This window comes from Antedon bifida, chromosome 2 (assembly GCF_963402885.1).
Source record: "Antedon bifida chromosome 2, ecAntBifi1.1, whole genome shotgun sequence".
Lineage (NCBI taxonomy): Eukaryota > Metazoa > Echinodermata > Crinoidea > Comatulida > Antedonidae > Antedon > Antedon bifida.
This window is the reverse complement of record NC_136227.1, coordinates 32,883,336-32,897,918: the sequence shown is the minus strand read 5'-3', so window position 1 is coordinate 32,897,918 and position 14,583 is coordinate 32,883,336. Positions and strand designations below refer to the sequence as shown.

Genomic DNA, 14,583 nt, shown 5'->3' with positions numbered 1-14,583 from the left:
TTATTAATATAGCCTAGGCCTAGGCCTAGCCTATGTATAAATTGAATAGTAAAAAAAAGTAAAGTAAGATTAGGCTAGTCCCTATGCCTACATAGTCATAGCATATGTTAAGATGTACTAGGCTACTTAGGCCTATTTAATTACATAAATTTACCTGATCTTGTCTTTGGAAAAATTGTAAAACTTAAGTTCTGGGTTGGCCTTTCAATTGCTTTTACAATTAATTGCAGCACAGTACATCCCTCCACTTTTTCTCTTTTCATTCAGTGTTTCTTAACCATACAAACTTTGGCGCGACTTCTCAATCCCATTTTATAAAGAATATTGCGATCGTCACGCAAAAGTTCGTTACTTGTTTAAGCGAGGGGGCGCACTATAATTTGACGCTTCTAAAGTGTTACGCGTAAACGCGGGTAGTGTCACATCTTTAGATTATAAGATCTTTGGTTTACTATTTCGGCGCGGCACCAGCACTACTTATTGTATTACTAGAAATTGCAAGGCCCTTATTAAATAAAATAAATTTATTTTACTAAATATTGTTTTTGCCATTTTTCTTCGCATCTAGACAAGATTGAAGAATATCTGCTTCAAAGACAAAAGAAATTGTGCGGCCAGGCCAGTAGATTTACACCAGCAACAATGCGTGATAGATACAATGTTGACATTTCACAGATGTTCACTGATTTGGAACTACGCAAAGAAGCTAAAAAGAATAAAGGAAGCAAACCAACAACATTGACAGAAGTGGTAGATGTTATCAGTTCCACACCTGGATGTAGAGCTCTTATTGATGGAGAGGGTGGGATAGGTAAAACTACCATATTAAGGCATTTATCATACAACTGGGCTACGGCTACTCAATCAATTAAATCATTTAAAGGTAAAATTGTATTTCTTTTAAGTGTACGGGATTTAGATAAAGATGACGACATCATTGATCTAATTTTAAAGCAAATTGATATGAAAGACTTTAGCAGACACACAAAACTTCCACGAAATTCAGAGTTAATTCAAGATTTTCTAATAACCAATGACGATAAATTTGTGTTTTTCTTAGACGGATTAGATGAATTGCGATTTAATAATCCAAGCGTAATTAGTCTGTTCAAAAAGAACAACCTAGCAAAAAGTACCGTGATACTTACTTCACGATCAGAAAACATAGACGAATTCGTAAAAGAGAGTGACGTACATGTAAGGGCTAAGGGATTTAATGACGAGAGCATAGGAAAGTATATTGACAAACATTTTGAGTATTTTGAAAAACCAGAATTGGGAAAATCCCTTAAAAACGAATTGGATATTTTCATACGCGATGGGTATTGGGGAACACGTAAGCATGAAGACGTATATTCAATGTGCAAAAATCCAATGCTGCTTTTTTCAATCTGTTTGCTGTGGCAAGACAGTCAAAGCCTTCCTACAGATAAAGCTGAACTCTTTAAAGAAATATTTCGTAATATTTTAAATCAGTTCAACAAACAAAAACAATTCGCAAAGCTTTCTAAATTTGAAGACACACCAGCAAAATACGTAAATGCTATGATTTTGTTGGGAAAATGTATGTATGATAGCTTGAAAGTAAATCAACTTTCAATAAACATGAAAGATTTGAATGATAAACATACGACTAAAGATTTAGTTGACATGTCCGTGAAACTTGGATTTGTTTACGAAGAAACACCGATTTTAAAATCGAATTTTGATAACGTTTTTATGCCTCCTCACAAATTGATAGTAGAGTCATTGGTGGGATTTTACTTGTGCAAATTATGTGAAAGTGAAGGTACGGAGAATGAGTGCTCAGATGTACGAACATTACTTACACCATTGGATGATGATGAGTGGGAGGTGATACGAGAGAGTAAGCATTTATACAGAGCGAGAGAGTTTGCAATTGGTTTCCTTGGTGATAAAGCTGGCGGTTTCCTCAAGCACTGGGTTACAAATAGTTTGTCAACATATCGCTATCTGTTGAGAAATTTAAACTTTGTTAAAACAGAACACGAAGATGCTGTGGTTAATGAATTAATTAATTACATGACAAGCAAAGATTTAGAAATAAATAAACATTTGGATGATATATCTACCTCCATAAGAATGTTTATTGATTACAAAAGTCCAGGTGTACAATGTGATGGGCATTTCATACGTCTAATTATGCAATTGTATTGTATGCGATATGATAGTGTTAGTGTCCATGCCTTTTGTAGTAAGATGGCATTGGAGCGAAAGGGAAGAGTTATTGCACACATTTTAGGCATTCTAGATATGTGTGACTGGGTTGTGATTGAGAATCTATCACGTGATGTATTTAATGACTTTGTATCAGAATGTTCTCACAAACAAGTTCAATTAGCATTACGTGGTCTCGGTATCCATGATAGTAAACTTCACAACATTGATGTTAATACATTTTCTTCATTTCTCATTATGTGTCCTAAGCTGATGTGGTTTGACATGTGGGATTGCAATCTATCAGCTGACGACATTCGTCACGTGTCTGAAAAGTGTTCAATAAGAAATATTTCATTTGATCATATTGTTAGTTTTCACTGATAACGTATGTTACTTCTACTATATAACAGACACATTTTTAAATCTCGCAGCAAGCAGGTGTCAATTTTTGATATCGCAAATAATTGCATTTCTAACATTAAATTTGTATACAATATAAAAACGACCTTTTATATATAAATCGTATAGTAGATTAAATCAATATGATAATCTAAAACATAAAATGTTTTTAAACATTTTATTTTGACATACTTACCTTCATCTACGGAGCGCGCGCGCGTACTTCCGCACGCGGCACACTAGCAACGGAAGTAATAATTATTAACAGCTGTAGCATGGAGATAAACAAGAATGTTTGTTTCTTATTCATTATTTATAAGCTGTGCTGCCATGTTTAATGAAAATCATTCTTTTATAATAATGCAATGTTTTTTACTTGATATATTGTATAGAATTGGTTGTGCGTGTTTTAAAGTAATTATGTGATAATATTATGTGATAAAATAATATTAAATCATAAATGTAATTTCACTTTTTATAGTTTTAACCATCCAACAATACTAAAAGTAAAGTGGTACAACTTGAAACTACAAAACATAACATTAACATAATGATGAAACGTAATTAGTTATCAAAAGCAGTTTTATTAAATGAAAACGTAATTAGAAATTATATTAACAAATAAACACATTATGAGATGTCTTTGGCACAGTAACAACAACAGAACAAAGTTGTAGAATTTGTAAAACTAAAAATTACAAAAATCAAACAATGAAGACATTATATAATATAGTTTGATTTTGCATTTAGTTTCATTGGTGTGTTTTTAAATATATTTTTTTATGTAGAAATAGTGAAATATAATTTTGTATAAAATAAATTTAAAGTTGATAAGTTATGGATTACCATTTTTGTTATCACTATTTGTATTATATTAAAAGTTCTACAGAAGATATATTTGTGTACAGTCCTTGATTTTCTTTATGTTGTAAACCTGAACACTGTGCTGACTTGTAATAACACTTGGTGTTAACAATAGTTTAAACCTGAACACTGTGCTGACTTGTAATAACACTTGGTGTTAACAATAGTTTAAACCTGAACACTGTGTTGACTTGTAATAACACTTGGTGTTAACAATAGTTTAAACCTGAACACTGTGCAGACTTGTAATAACACTTGGTGTTAATAATAGTTTAAACCTGAACACTGTGCTGACTTGTAATAACACTTGGTGTTAACAATAGTTTAAACCTGAACACTGTGCTGACTTGTAATAACACTTGGTGATAACAATAGTTTAAACCTGAACACTGTGCTGACTTGTAATAACACTTGGTGTTAACAATAGTTTAAACCTGAACACTGTGCTGACTTGTAATAACACTTGGTGTTAACAATAGTTTAAACCTGAACACTGTGCTGACTTGTAATAACACTTGGTGTTAACAATAGTTTAAACCTGAACACTGTGCTGACTTGTACTAACACTTGGTGTTAACAATAGTTTAAACCTGAACACTGTGCTGTGCAGAAAACAACAGTAACTACTTGCATAGAAATAAATGTCATAAATACCATTAACGATCCCAGATTTTAATTTGTGCAATATTGGGTATACAGTATGTGAACCCAGTACTGTAGTAAATTTAAAGCCAGGAGCCATGGATTTGATGTGGATATCTTGATTCTCCTTTACTGGTTTCAATTTCTTTCCCGCCTTATTCCCAACAAGGTCGCCAATAGGAGCTCAAGATCGGCGTCGCTGATGACTTGTTCTTCACAGTTTTTGATAATGCCAGAGTGATCAGTGGAGCGTAACACTTTTAGTAGTTCCATGGGATCCATCACAGCTTTTGAGTCTCTCACCATAGTTTTACTGCCTTTGATTTACCTAAAAAAAACAAGATAATGAATTTTTTAAATGAATGAGAACAATCAATGCCTAGAAGTTTGCATACTACTGTAGAAGTCTATAAAACAATATTAATTTAACGTATTCATTTGAATAAACGCCCCGGGCGTTTATTGTTCAGGAGGGTTTTTAGGGAGGTGTGAAAGACAAAACTGACCTTGATGAATGACCATCTTCTCCAGCTTCCTCTTTGCAGCTGCTCTCTCCACTATCTTCTGGTCAATGGTGTTAATGGTCACTAACCTGTACACAATCACTGGCTTTTCTTGACCAATTCTGTGGCATCTGTCTTGGGCTTGTAGATCTGACTGTGGATTCTATAATATAACTATAAATGCTACTTTACAATGTATTGAAAGTCACTACTACACTAAAACAAACGTTACACCACAAGCTTGTAACTAATTAATAAAACATGGGTTCAACGATGTAGCCAATCAGACGCGCTGAAATGAGTCACGTGTGCACTCTTTATTTTTTCACTATCATGCACTTAAATGCAAAAAGTGCGCAGCAAAAAAGCATATATTGCACTCTGTGTGTAAATCGTATGGCAGATTATTGATCAGGCTGTAATAAAATGTAGTACAGTAATTATTTATTTAACTTACCCAATCACTGTCATATATAATGACTGGGTCAGCTGTTGTCAAGTTGATACCTAACCCACCAGCTCTTGTTAAAAGCAGAAAGATGAAATAATCAGGATCATTGCTGAAATTACTAGTCTGAGAAAGATAAGAAAACAATCTTCCACTATTTTTTAATCATTGAAAAACAAATTAACGTGATTCATGGCTGCTATTATTATGAAAAAAAAACAAAACAAAACATGGTCTGTGGCCTGCTACAAGTCCAACTGATATTATTGTATTAAAGATAGTTATCATTACTTGGACGTGTAAAAATGAAGACAAACACATATTTGCCAACTGAATTAAGTTTTCTCTTTACTCTGACGTATTCTGAAATAATTACTTGTCTATCTATCAGTAAAAACATTCTTGCACTCATTCTTAAAAAAAACACAGAAACGTAATAATACAGCAGTAGGCCTAGTTGCTGCTAAAATCAGAATGAATGAAATGTCTACTGGCCATTAATTGTGCATTAACTATAATTTACATTTACAAATTGGCAAAAACATAGTTGTTTCTTTACTCTGTATCCAAGAGTGCTTACCTGTCAACAGCCAACAGGAGGTATATGTAGCTGTAGGCCTACATGGTCGTGGTGGAGGTAATATAATTAATATTTAATAACTCCATGGTCTGTATAGCAGCTGTAATCTTCACGCACTGTCATCCTGCTGTGAGAAGATGAAGACAATTCTGATCAGACATTGAGGTCACCTACGTTAATTAGGCCTAGGCCTAGTAGTAGACTACTAAACTAGGCTAGTTAAAAGTAGAATTCACACTTCCCTCCGACTCTCCAGAGTTGTTTGTGAGCTAGGCCTCTGAGAAAAGAGTGGTACACCCTGCTGGCTGGCTGTGTGTGATAATAGTTAGGTGCCAGGCAGGCACCAGTAGGTCTATCGTAATACCAAAACAGAAAAAAACTATAAACACCCAGCTTACCTAAGTTTTGTGGCTCTTAGAAGAACAGGCTAGGCCTACACCTTTTATATTATTCATAAAGGCCGCGCTGTGTGTGTGAATTGATACCAAACCATAAACCGCCTGCTCTCTACTAGTCGTTTTTTAAATAAAAAAAACAAAGAGCGCCTTCAGCGGACAATGGGACCGTACCAGTTTTTGAAAAATAATTTATTTTATCAATTTAATTTTTATCACTATGTCGATGTCAAAATATAACCAAATTCGGGTTTTTTTTCTACCCAGAATTTAAATACAATACAACAACGATTGTTTTGTAATATTGTCGGCGCATGCAGTGACGATGCGATAATGCTGAGTCATCATGAGGACGGTGCAAAGATGCCGGTTTTAAGCATAAAAACAATATAGCAAATATGTAAAAGGTATAAAATGATGAATGCCGACTTGACAAAGAAAGAAAATGGAAGAATTTGAGAATTGTTTGAAGGTTTTCATGACGAAATCAAAGATTATATAAAGTTTGCAGTACACCACGCGTATATAAAGTTCTGAAATGAATGAATTGTTAAGTTTCTCGACATTTCAATCAAATAAATAATTTGATCGTCCTCAGGAGAATCAGAACACTACTCCTCACTCATAAAGACGATCATGATATCTATTGATGGGACAATCAAAGCATAATATTGATCGAAACGGTAAGAAACTCACGTCAGTTCTTTTCAGAACATGTACTTGTAGGCCTACTTGTACTTTATATAATTATGAGAATTCACAAATCATCAAAAAACAATTCCTGACATCATCCTGACTACCTTAATCCACACGCACCAATGCATTATGGGAAGGTCCAAATACATTGATGATCAACAACGCGCGCGTCAACAAACTACAAACACGATTTAAACGGAATTGTCTTCAAATTACTCGTGTCAATTGCATACAAGTAATTCCGGTATCTTATGGCAACTTCCGTCTTATCGCTATTGTGTTGCTGTTTATGAAATGTTGTATGTGTATGTGCGTGTTTTAATAAACTCAACTAGCAGTAACCTTACCAGAAACCTGCCTTAATATCTTGTTATATATTTTGCATGGGCAAGTAATAATAACAGCGCACTTTGATAAAAGTACTTTGACAAATTATTTTTTTTTTTATATAAAAACAAATTGTATCACGAATAAAATTCGGAACTACTGTATTTACGGCTATTGCCGGGTTTGTTATACACTATTCCTTCACTTCAATATGTAGGCTCAAAAATAAAACTTTGACTTTACTTTTGACTGGAAAATAAAAGACGCTAAAGAAAAATTGTGCTGTGTAATTTAGATGATATATTATTATTTTGGGTGTTTTTTGTGGTGTATTAATTTGATACGTAGAGATAAAAAAAAAGTGGACAAAAATCGAATGAAAAACACATTGATGCGGAAACACGAATTAAGTTTATTCATAAACATTTTTATTTTTATTTCACTGGCTTTGATATTTTGCAATTTTTTTGTATGGTAGATTTGTTACGTACCGTACTTGCTACTTTTGTAATTAAAGTGTGGTCTACCAGAAACCTGTGCTTCGTACGGTTTGTCTACCTTAATAATAATTCGCATGGCATGATTATTAAGTATAATAAAAGCGTACTTTTCCCGGCCACGATATTTCTTTTCTTACATAATTTGGGGACCCCTCATGAGACGTCACAAAATAAACATGAATATTCATTAATTGTTTTTCCTAAGCTACGTTAGAAATGAGCTAACAATTCGCTAATACAAAGGTTTTCTGTCGGATTTGTCGATGTATGGGGTTCGAATCCGATGAGCAAGTTCTTTTTACTTTTTAGTAAGAGAGAGATTATTTAGAGGGTTAGGTTTAGTTATATTTATGAACTTAAGTAGTTCGGCTATCTTTCACACAAGGGCCCCAACTTCTGTACGAAATAAAAAATCGCTTCCCGGCCTCTGACAAATTGTTTTTTTTTTTAATTGTCAACTATACAATTCGGAACTATTTACGGCCATTGATTTTGTTACACACGGAGTATTCCTTTACTTTGAAATATGTAAGCTACAAAATGAAAGCAATACTGGATTTGGGGTGCGCCTCAGAAAGTGACAACGTGCATGAGCGGGACAGACTTCTGTCAATCAGTCGGCAGAGATTAAAACATTTTAATGATGAAGAAGACATTAAGATGTGAAGTATTGGAATAATAACAATGATTACGGAGTCAACACCAAAAGTAGTCGAAATTAGATGATGCGCTCGGACACAAACATTTTGGGTGTATTTTTCGTTGATATTTGATATTTAGTGGAAACACGACACTCATTTGGATTCGTTTTGTGTGTTTTTTTTTTTACATTTCATGGTTTTTTATATTCCCTCACCTAAACCTCCCATAAAATGCTAAACAGCTAAAAAATGAAACAACATTCATGCTATTATAATTCGCATAGTGCAATAGACATATATACATATATACATATCTAGAACAAATATTGATATACCATAAATCATTAAGAAATTTTGATTTTATTTTACAATTTAAAATGCATAATTATATTCTAAAAATTCATGATAATTACAAAAATATAGCGTAATATATGGAGGTAGTAAAGCAAAGATGTGTGGGAAGAAAGATATTGGAACAGTAAATTTGAAATTTCAAGATGATGCAAAACTTGCTGTACAATGTTTATCAAACAATATGTAAATATTCGATTTATCAACTCCAGATGTTTAATACAAAAATAGACAGAATTTTGTTGATTTTTGGATATTTGTATGTATTAGTTACGGAAAAACATTTTAATATAAAATACCTTGATAGACATTTAAAATGTTTTATCGGGATGTTGCATGATATTATGTAACATGAATTTTGATAAACAGCAGCTATACTAGATTCTAATGAATACATGCAGTCTATGTCTGGTTTTTAGAATCGATGGAATAGAATTCTGGGAATGCCATTTTAAGAGAGTTGATTCCGTATATAGTATATTATTATGTTTGGTTTTTGTATGGTCTCATAAGTTGAGAACCTATACGTCTGTATCTATAGCAACTAAAAATGCATTATCTCTATGGAAATAAACAAATGATGTTTAAAAAACTCTTAACCGGATCACAGTGTACCGCCGATATGTATATTTTTGCTCATTTACAATTCTGTTTTTATAGTTCATTTTTATACATATCTACTTCTTTCTTTCTGAAATAAAGATACTTGTTGTTCATATGGATGTTTATTATCTCAATGCTTTATCATCTACAGTATATAAATCACACATGATGTTTATACATATAAGTGGATATAACTTGTTAAATTAAATTCATTCATAACATTATGTAGAAATAATAAGTAGTTTAAAATGTCTCTCAAATAACAATATTTTCATAGTTTAAAAATGAAAGTTTTGATATTAAAATTTATATACATTATGTTGAAACAACAAGTACTTTCAAATATAACCTTAAAATAGTCATTTTTTCGTAGTTTGAAAATGAAAACATTATTAATTGAATTGATGTATTATTATTTAATGGTATACACTTAGTGGCATCTAGACATTTACACATTTTTTTTAATTGTTTTGTCTGTGCAAACAAATGCAGATACAGTAGATAAATTGACTAGTATATTCTGGTAAAGTATCTACATTTTTAAATACATTTATAAAAAAAATTGTAATACTTAAAATGTAAATCACAATGCTTTATGTGATACTTTTGTTCACTTCTATTATTCCGGTTTATAGTCCTTATCCGAGAAGACTCGGACCACCAGAACTAAAGAGCAAGCTTGGGAGCCTCGAAGCTTTGCTGATGTTATGGCTACGTAATTACGGTTCAACTGTCTTAACCGCTCGGTCACTCACTCACTCAATAAGTCCGGGTTAAGAACAAAACAAATTTAATTTTGTTTATACTAACTTGCTAATGAGACATTTTACAGCTTTAAATATTAGTGCGTTGAGCTCTTATCTGCTGTCTGCATCCTGTCCAGGACGATTCGGCCCTGAGATGATTATAAAATTATGTAGAAATAATAAGTAGTTTAAAATATGTCTCTCAAATAACAATATGTTCATAGTTTAAAAATGAAAATAGCCAAAATTATCTTGATTTTTATATGCAAGTTGCAAAATAAATCAATACGGCCGAATCGTCCCACATTCAGACAAAAGATTAGTAGTATATTAGTAGTATATCATCATATAATAATCGGAAAATGTCTTCTTTTGACTGTCCAAATTTCTCATTTTAATTGAAAGTTTTTAATTATTTTTTTAATAGACATTGAATTATTATCTTCTCTTTGATATTGTTACTGCAATGTCGATCAACCTGGTCATCGTTATTTTCTACTATAAATTTATAGTACAGTAGCCTAGGCCTATCTCTCATTAATTGAGAGATTTTTATTTTTTTAATTGTTAGGTACTGTAACATTAACTGATGTACAAATGTCATTCTTGTCAAATATATATTGATATTATACATTTAAATCGAGGATCATGTGTGTTTTCGTTATATTCACTACATGCACGAGTTTTTATGGTAAAATCGAACAGAATTTAAAAAGGACCAAATTTCAATTTCAAATGTTCAAATTTCGATATTTTCATCATTAAATTATTATGCAGTAGCACGGTACTATATTGATGATGACCCAAGAGTGACGCACAGTAATATGTTATACTCATGTTGATGCAATCATGTTATCATTAATAAACAATTTAATTAAACCTAATAAATTATTTTTAAAATGTTTTAATCATAATCATAATGTTCAGTATTGTTATATTGTCAATCTTGTAAAAATAATTGCTCTTGAAAAATCTTGAAAACTTCAGTTTCAATTAATTTAAACAAAAATACAACATTTTGTATGCGGCAACATAATAAAATATAAAATGATTGACACACGAACTAAAAGGTAAGTATTTTGTTTAGGGAGGATCGAGAGTCAAATCAGATGCCAAATAAAACGTATTGTGATATTCAAAATCAAAAGGCATGAGAAGAAACAAAATTGCTATAATAATTATTAATTTTTTTCGCGTGGTAACTTTATTTGTTTTCGCGTGTTATTATTTCGCGTTATTTTTCGTGTGGAATCTACTCCATCGATACAAAATCAATTGTTCTAGGTAGTGTAAAGAAAGGGGTGGATTCAGACATATTCATTATCACTGTTCGCTAGTATTAAATCAACATAAGTATTAGCGCACATTGGTACCAGGAGATGGTACCCTGTGGTACTAAAACTTCTCACTGATTTTAATTGTATCCTATTTGTGATTTGTATTATACCATTTCAGAAGGAAATTGTAAGTATTTTTCTAAAATAGTTTCTGTAGAATTTTGAGTGAATAAGTATAGACTTAGTAGTAACCCTATTGTGCTTCTACAGAAAGACCTACACTAGACTGTGGAACAGCATTTGTGACGTCACGGCCAAAGTCAATAGCGGCATGTGATCGTGATATTAAAGTTGACAAAGAGAGTGGCGCGCAGTTGTTGCTACGAAATAAATATTGGAATATTGAAATGAATATGTACACGTTTGTATAAGTGTGTGTGGGTACAATGCATATCAGACAAAGTAGTATTATCTGCAATCACAAATTGCCCTTTTAATATTACAAGTTTTAGTTTTAGTAAGTACCATGTAATTGTATTGATGTTTATTTACTAAATTAATTGTAATTTGTAAGATACTTTATTTCAGCTTTTGGCTGCCACTGTATTTTAATGTTTTTGCAAATAAAAGATACCATGAATATAATACATACTAAAATAATCTGCAGTTTTTAAATATTATTCAAAAAGAGTCTAGGTAATTTTCTAAAAATACTTTCTAGTGATTTTTGAATGGAATAATTATACGTACGACGACGATATAATCGTGTACATTGTGTTTCAACAGAAAGACCGTTGGACCGTGGAATAGCTTTTGTGACGTCACGACCAAAGTCAATATAGCATACATATACGTGGATTATGAATAATAATTTCACAGTAGTTGACGTCAAAGGGAGTGGTGCAGTTGATGCTACAAATCGTCACATTTTACTGTATCGGTATATTGATAGTCCAGATACGAGATCCAGTTACAGTCCAGTCTTAAGCCAATTTGTAAGTTTACAATATTTCATTAATATAGTCTAATTTATTTGCAAAACAATAATATGAGAATATAGGCATAATTCCGATAATATGCTTCCATTGTTATTTGGAATAGAGTGTGGATTGTGGTAAATGTCTTGTTAATATCACTGAACGTACTATTAGTGTGTGCCACACACTAATCGTCAACAAACAGCGAGTTTCTCTGAAGAATTCCGTCACAACAAACGATATATCATATTATAAGATAATTATAATACTTATGTATGTTTTTTATATTTAAGTACGGTTCTATACGGCTAACATTCAATCTCATTTTTCCAGTGATTGCCGAACCTGATCATAATCTTCGGGTGATTGCCGAACCTGATCATAATCCTCGGGTGATTGCCGAACCTGATCATAATCCTCGGGTGATTGTCGAACCTGATCATAATCATAAATGTAGCGGGTGTTCACTCCTCTTGCGTTCTGCGCAATACTAACACCGCCAACTACAATAATATTAAATTTACTCGGACCCCATTTATAGGCTTACATATATAGTTATTTTTACGTTTAATGGGAGGGAGCGAGTATGTGGTTGTGGATCGAAAATGACATGTTCCTCCTGTTAATTGAACGTACACCCTATAAAGAACAAGCACACATTTTTCTCATCTCTCAATTCAGAATGTGGCCATCACAATAATCAAATCAGATACATACATCTTTCAGTTTTTATATTTTAACTATGCTATAGTGTAATACAGTAAATTCGTTAAATTTTGACTAATATTCCATTAATGTGAAGTTACTTTGTGTTCAGTTTGTCACTGATGCCCAACCTGTCCTGGCCAATCCTAAAGTACGCACGGGTAAGACATAAAGAACATTATATAAATTGCTGGGATGCTCCACACTTATTGACTATAGGCCTAAACAAACTGCAGACAGTTCAATCATTGATCTTATCGTTACATTGAACTTAGTATAAAAAGATCATCACGTCATAAGTATACATTATAGCCTATCGCAAGTAGATATATTTGTGAATTATGATCCGAATTAACACTTATTTTTCAGGAATGAAGACAGAAATTTGAAAAATGGCAACAGGTACACTGATAATGTATTTACTCATAAATTATAAACATATATTAGTATAATAAGTACCGACATAAAAAAAGATCGGTCCGCTTTACATGATTACATACAGTAATCCTAGTGTTGCATTTAATAATAATACACATTTTTAATATTGTTCTGTTTTCACCATTTTATAGATTTTGATCTAGATTTAGTAAATGTTTCAACTTGGTATGATGAACGTAATCTCGTCACAAAGCTGAAAGTTTTGTACAAAGATTTGATTGCAGCATCGAACATAGACAGCGCCACCAACACAATACACTTACTACAGGAATTAAGGGCAAATGGACGTTTAAGTTCAGACAATCGTATATTGTTATACGAGACAATAAAAGTAACTGAACAGTTTGGTGTCATAGATCGTATCAAACATTCTTTTCTCGATGTTCAAGAAATTACTATGTTCACTCGATATCGACTCCAAATTGTAGCTTTCGGAAATGGACTTAGACAGGCTGATGTGGACAGAATAGATGCATTGTACAATGGTAGTGTGTTAAAGAATTATAAAGATGCTTGGAGTATGATTCTGGATTTGGAACAGAGAAAAAAAATCTGTGATGAAAAAATTGAAGAATTTATTAACAATTTAAGACAAGTTGGACTGGAATCAAGAGTAACACATCTGACTGAAGGTATGTTAGTGAGAAAAGCTAAAAAAACATTAATTTGGTAAAAAGAAATATAAAACAGTCTGGCAACATTAAATCCATGTCCGCCGACTGAAGGTGCATGTTAATACATTGCAGTTGTTTTGTTATGTTAATTATTATTATTTTGTATATACAATGAAAAATATTTGTGGTGAATTAATGTAATAAATGATATTTTTAAAGAAGCATACCGGTATAGAATATCATTGTAGCCTAAATTCAGGTTTTGTCCTGTCATTTATTAAATAGGGCAAGTGGCAACCAGTAGTAATGAAGAACAAGGAATGCGAAAAAGATTTAAATCAGAAACAGATTAGTTACTAATAATGTACCGTATAATTTTGCTCTCAATCGGTAGTTTTTTAGGTAGAATAAGTATTTCATTTTTTTTTTCTTATTATTATTATTCTATTATTAAAACAGGGCAAGTGGCAACCAGTAGTAATGAAGAACAAGGAATGCGAAAAGAAGGTAAATCAGAAACAGGTGAGGTACTAATGTACTGTATAATTTAAAACAAGGAATTCGAAAAGAGGTTAAATCAAAAAACAGTTTAGTTGCTTTCAGAATAATAATAATTAAACAAAATCCTTTTTGATGTTTAATTCCAATCCTAACCACCTGTAGAACGATATAATAATTAGGAAGATTCATTGGTTT

General features: G+C 32.2%; 1 protein-coding gene across 1 annotated transcript; it reads right to left on the bottom strand.

Annotated features, from left to right (window-relative positions):
- Positions 1-4,224: 4,224 nt before the first annotated feature.
- On the bottom strand, positions 4,225-5,449 carry LOC144835631 (lymphoid-specific helicase-like). Its single transcript, XM_078690710.1, has 4 exons — positions 5,414-5,449; positions 5,047-5,163; positions 4,593-4,752; positions 4,225-4,403 (listed from the first exon to the last, which is right to left on the bottom strand). Exons 1-4 carry the CDS (start codon positions 5,447-5,449, stop codon positions 4,225-4,227), a joined length of 492 nt encoding a protein of 163 aa, XP_078546836.1.
- Positions 5,450-14,583: the final 9,134 nt, after the last annotated feature.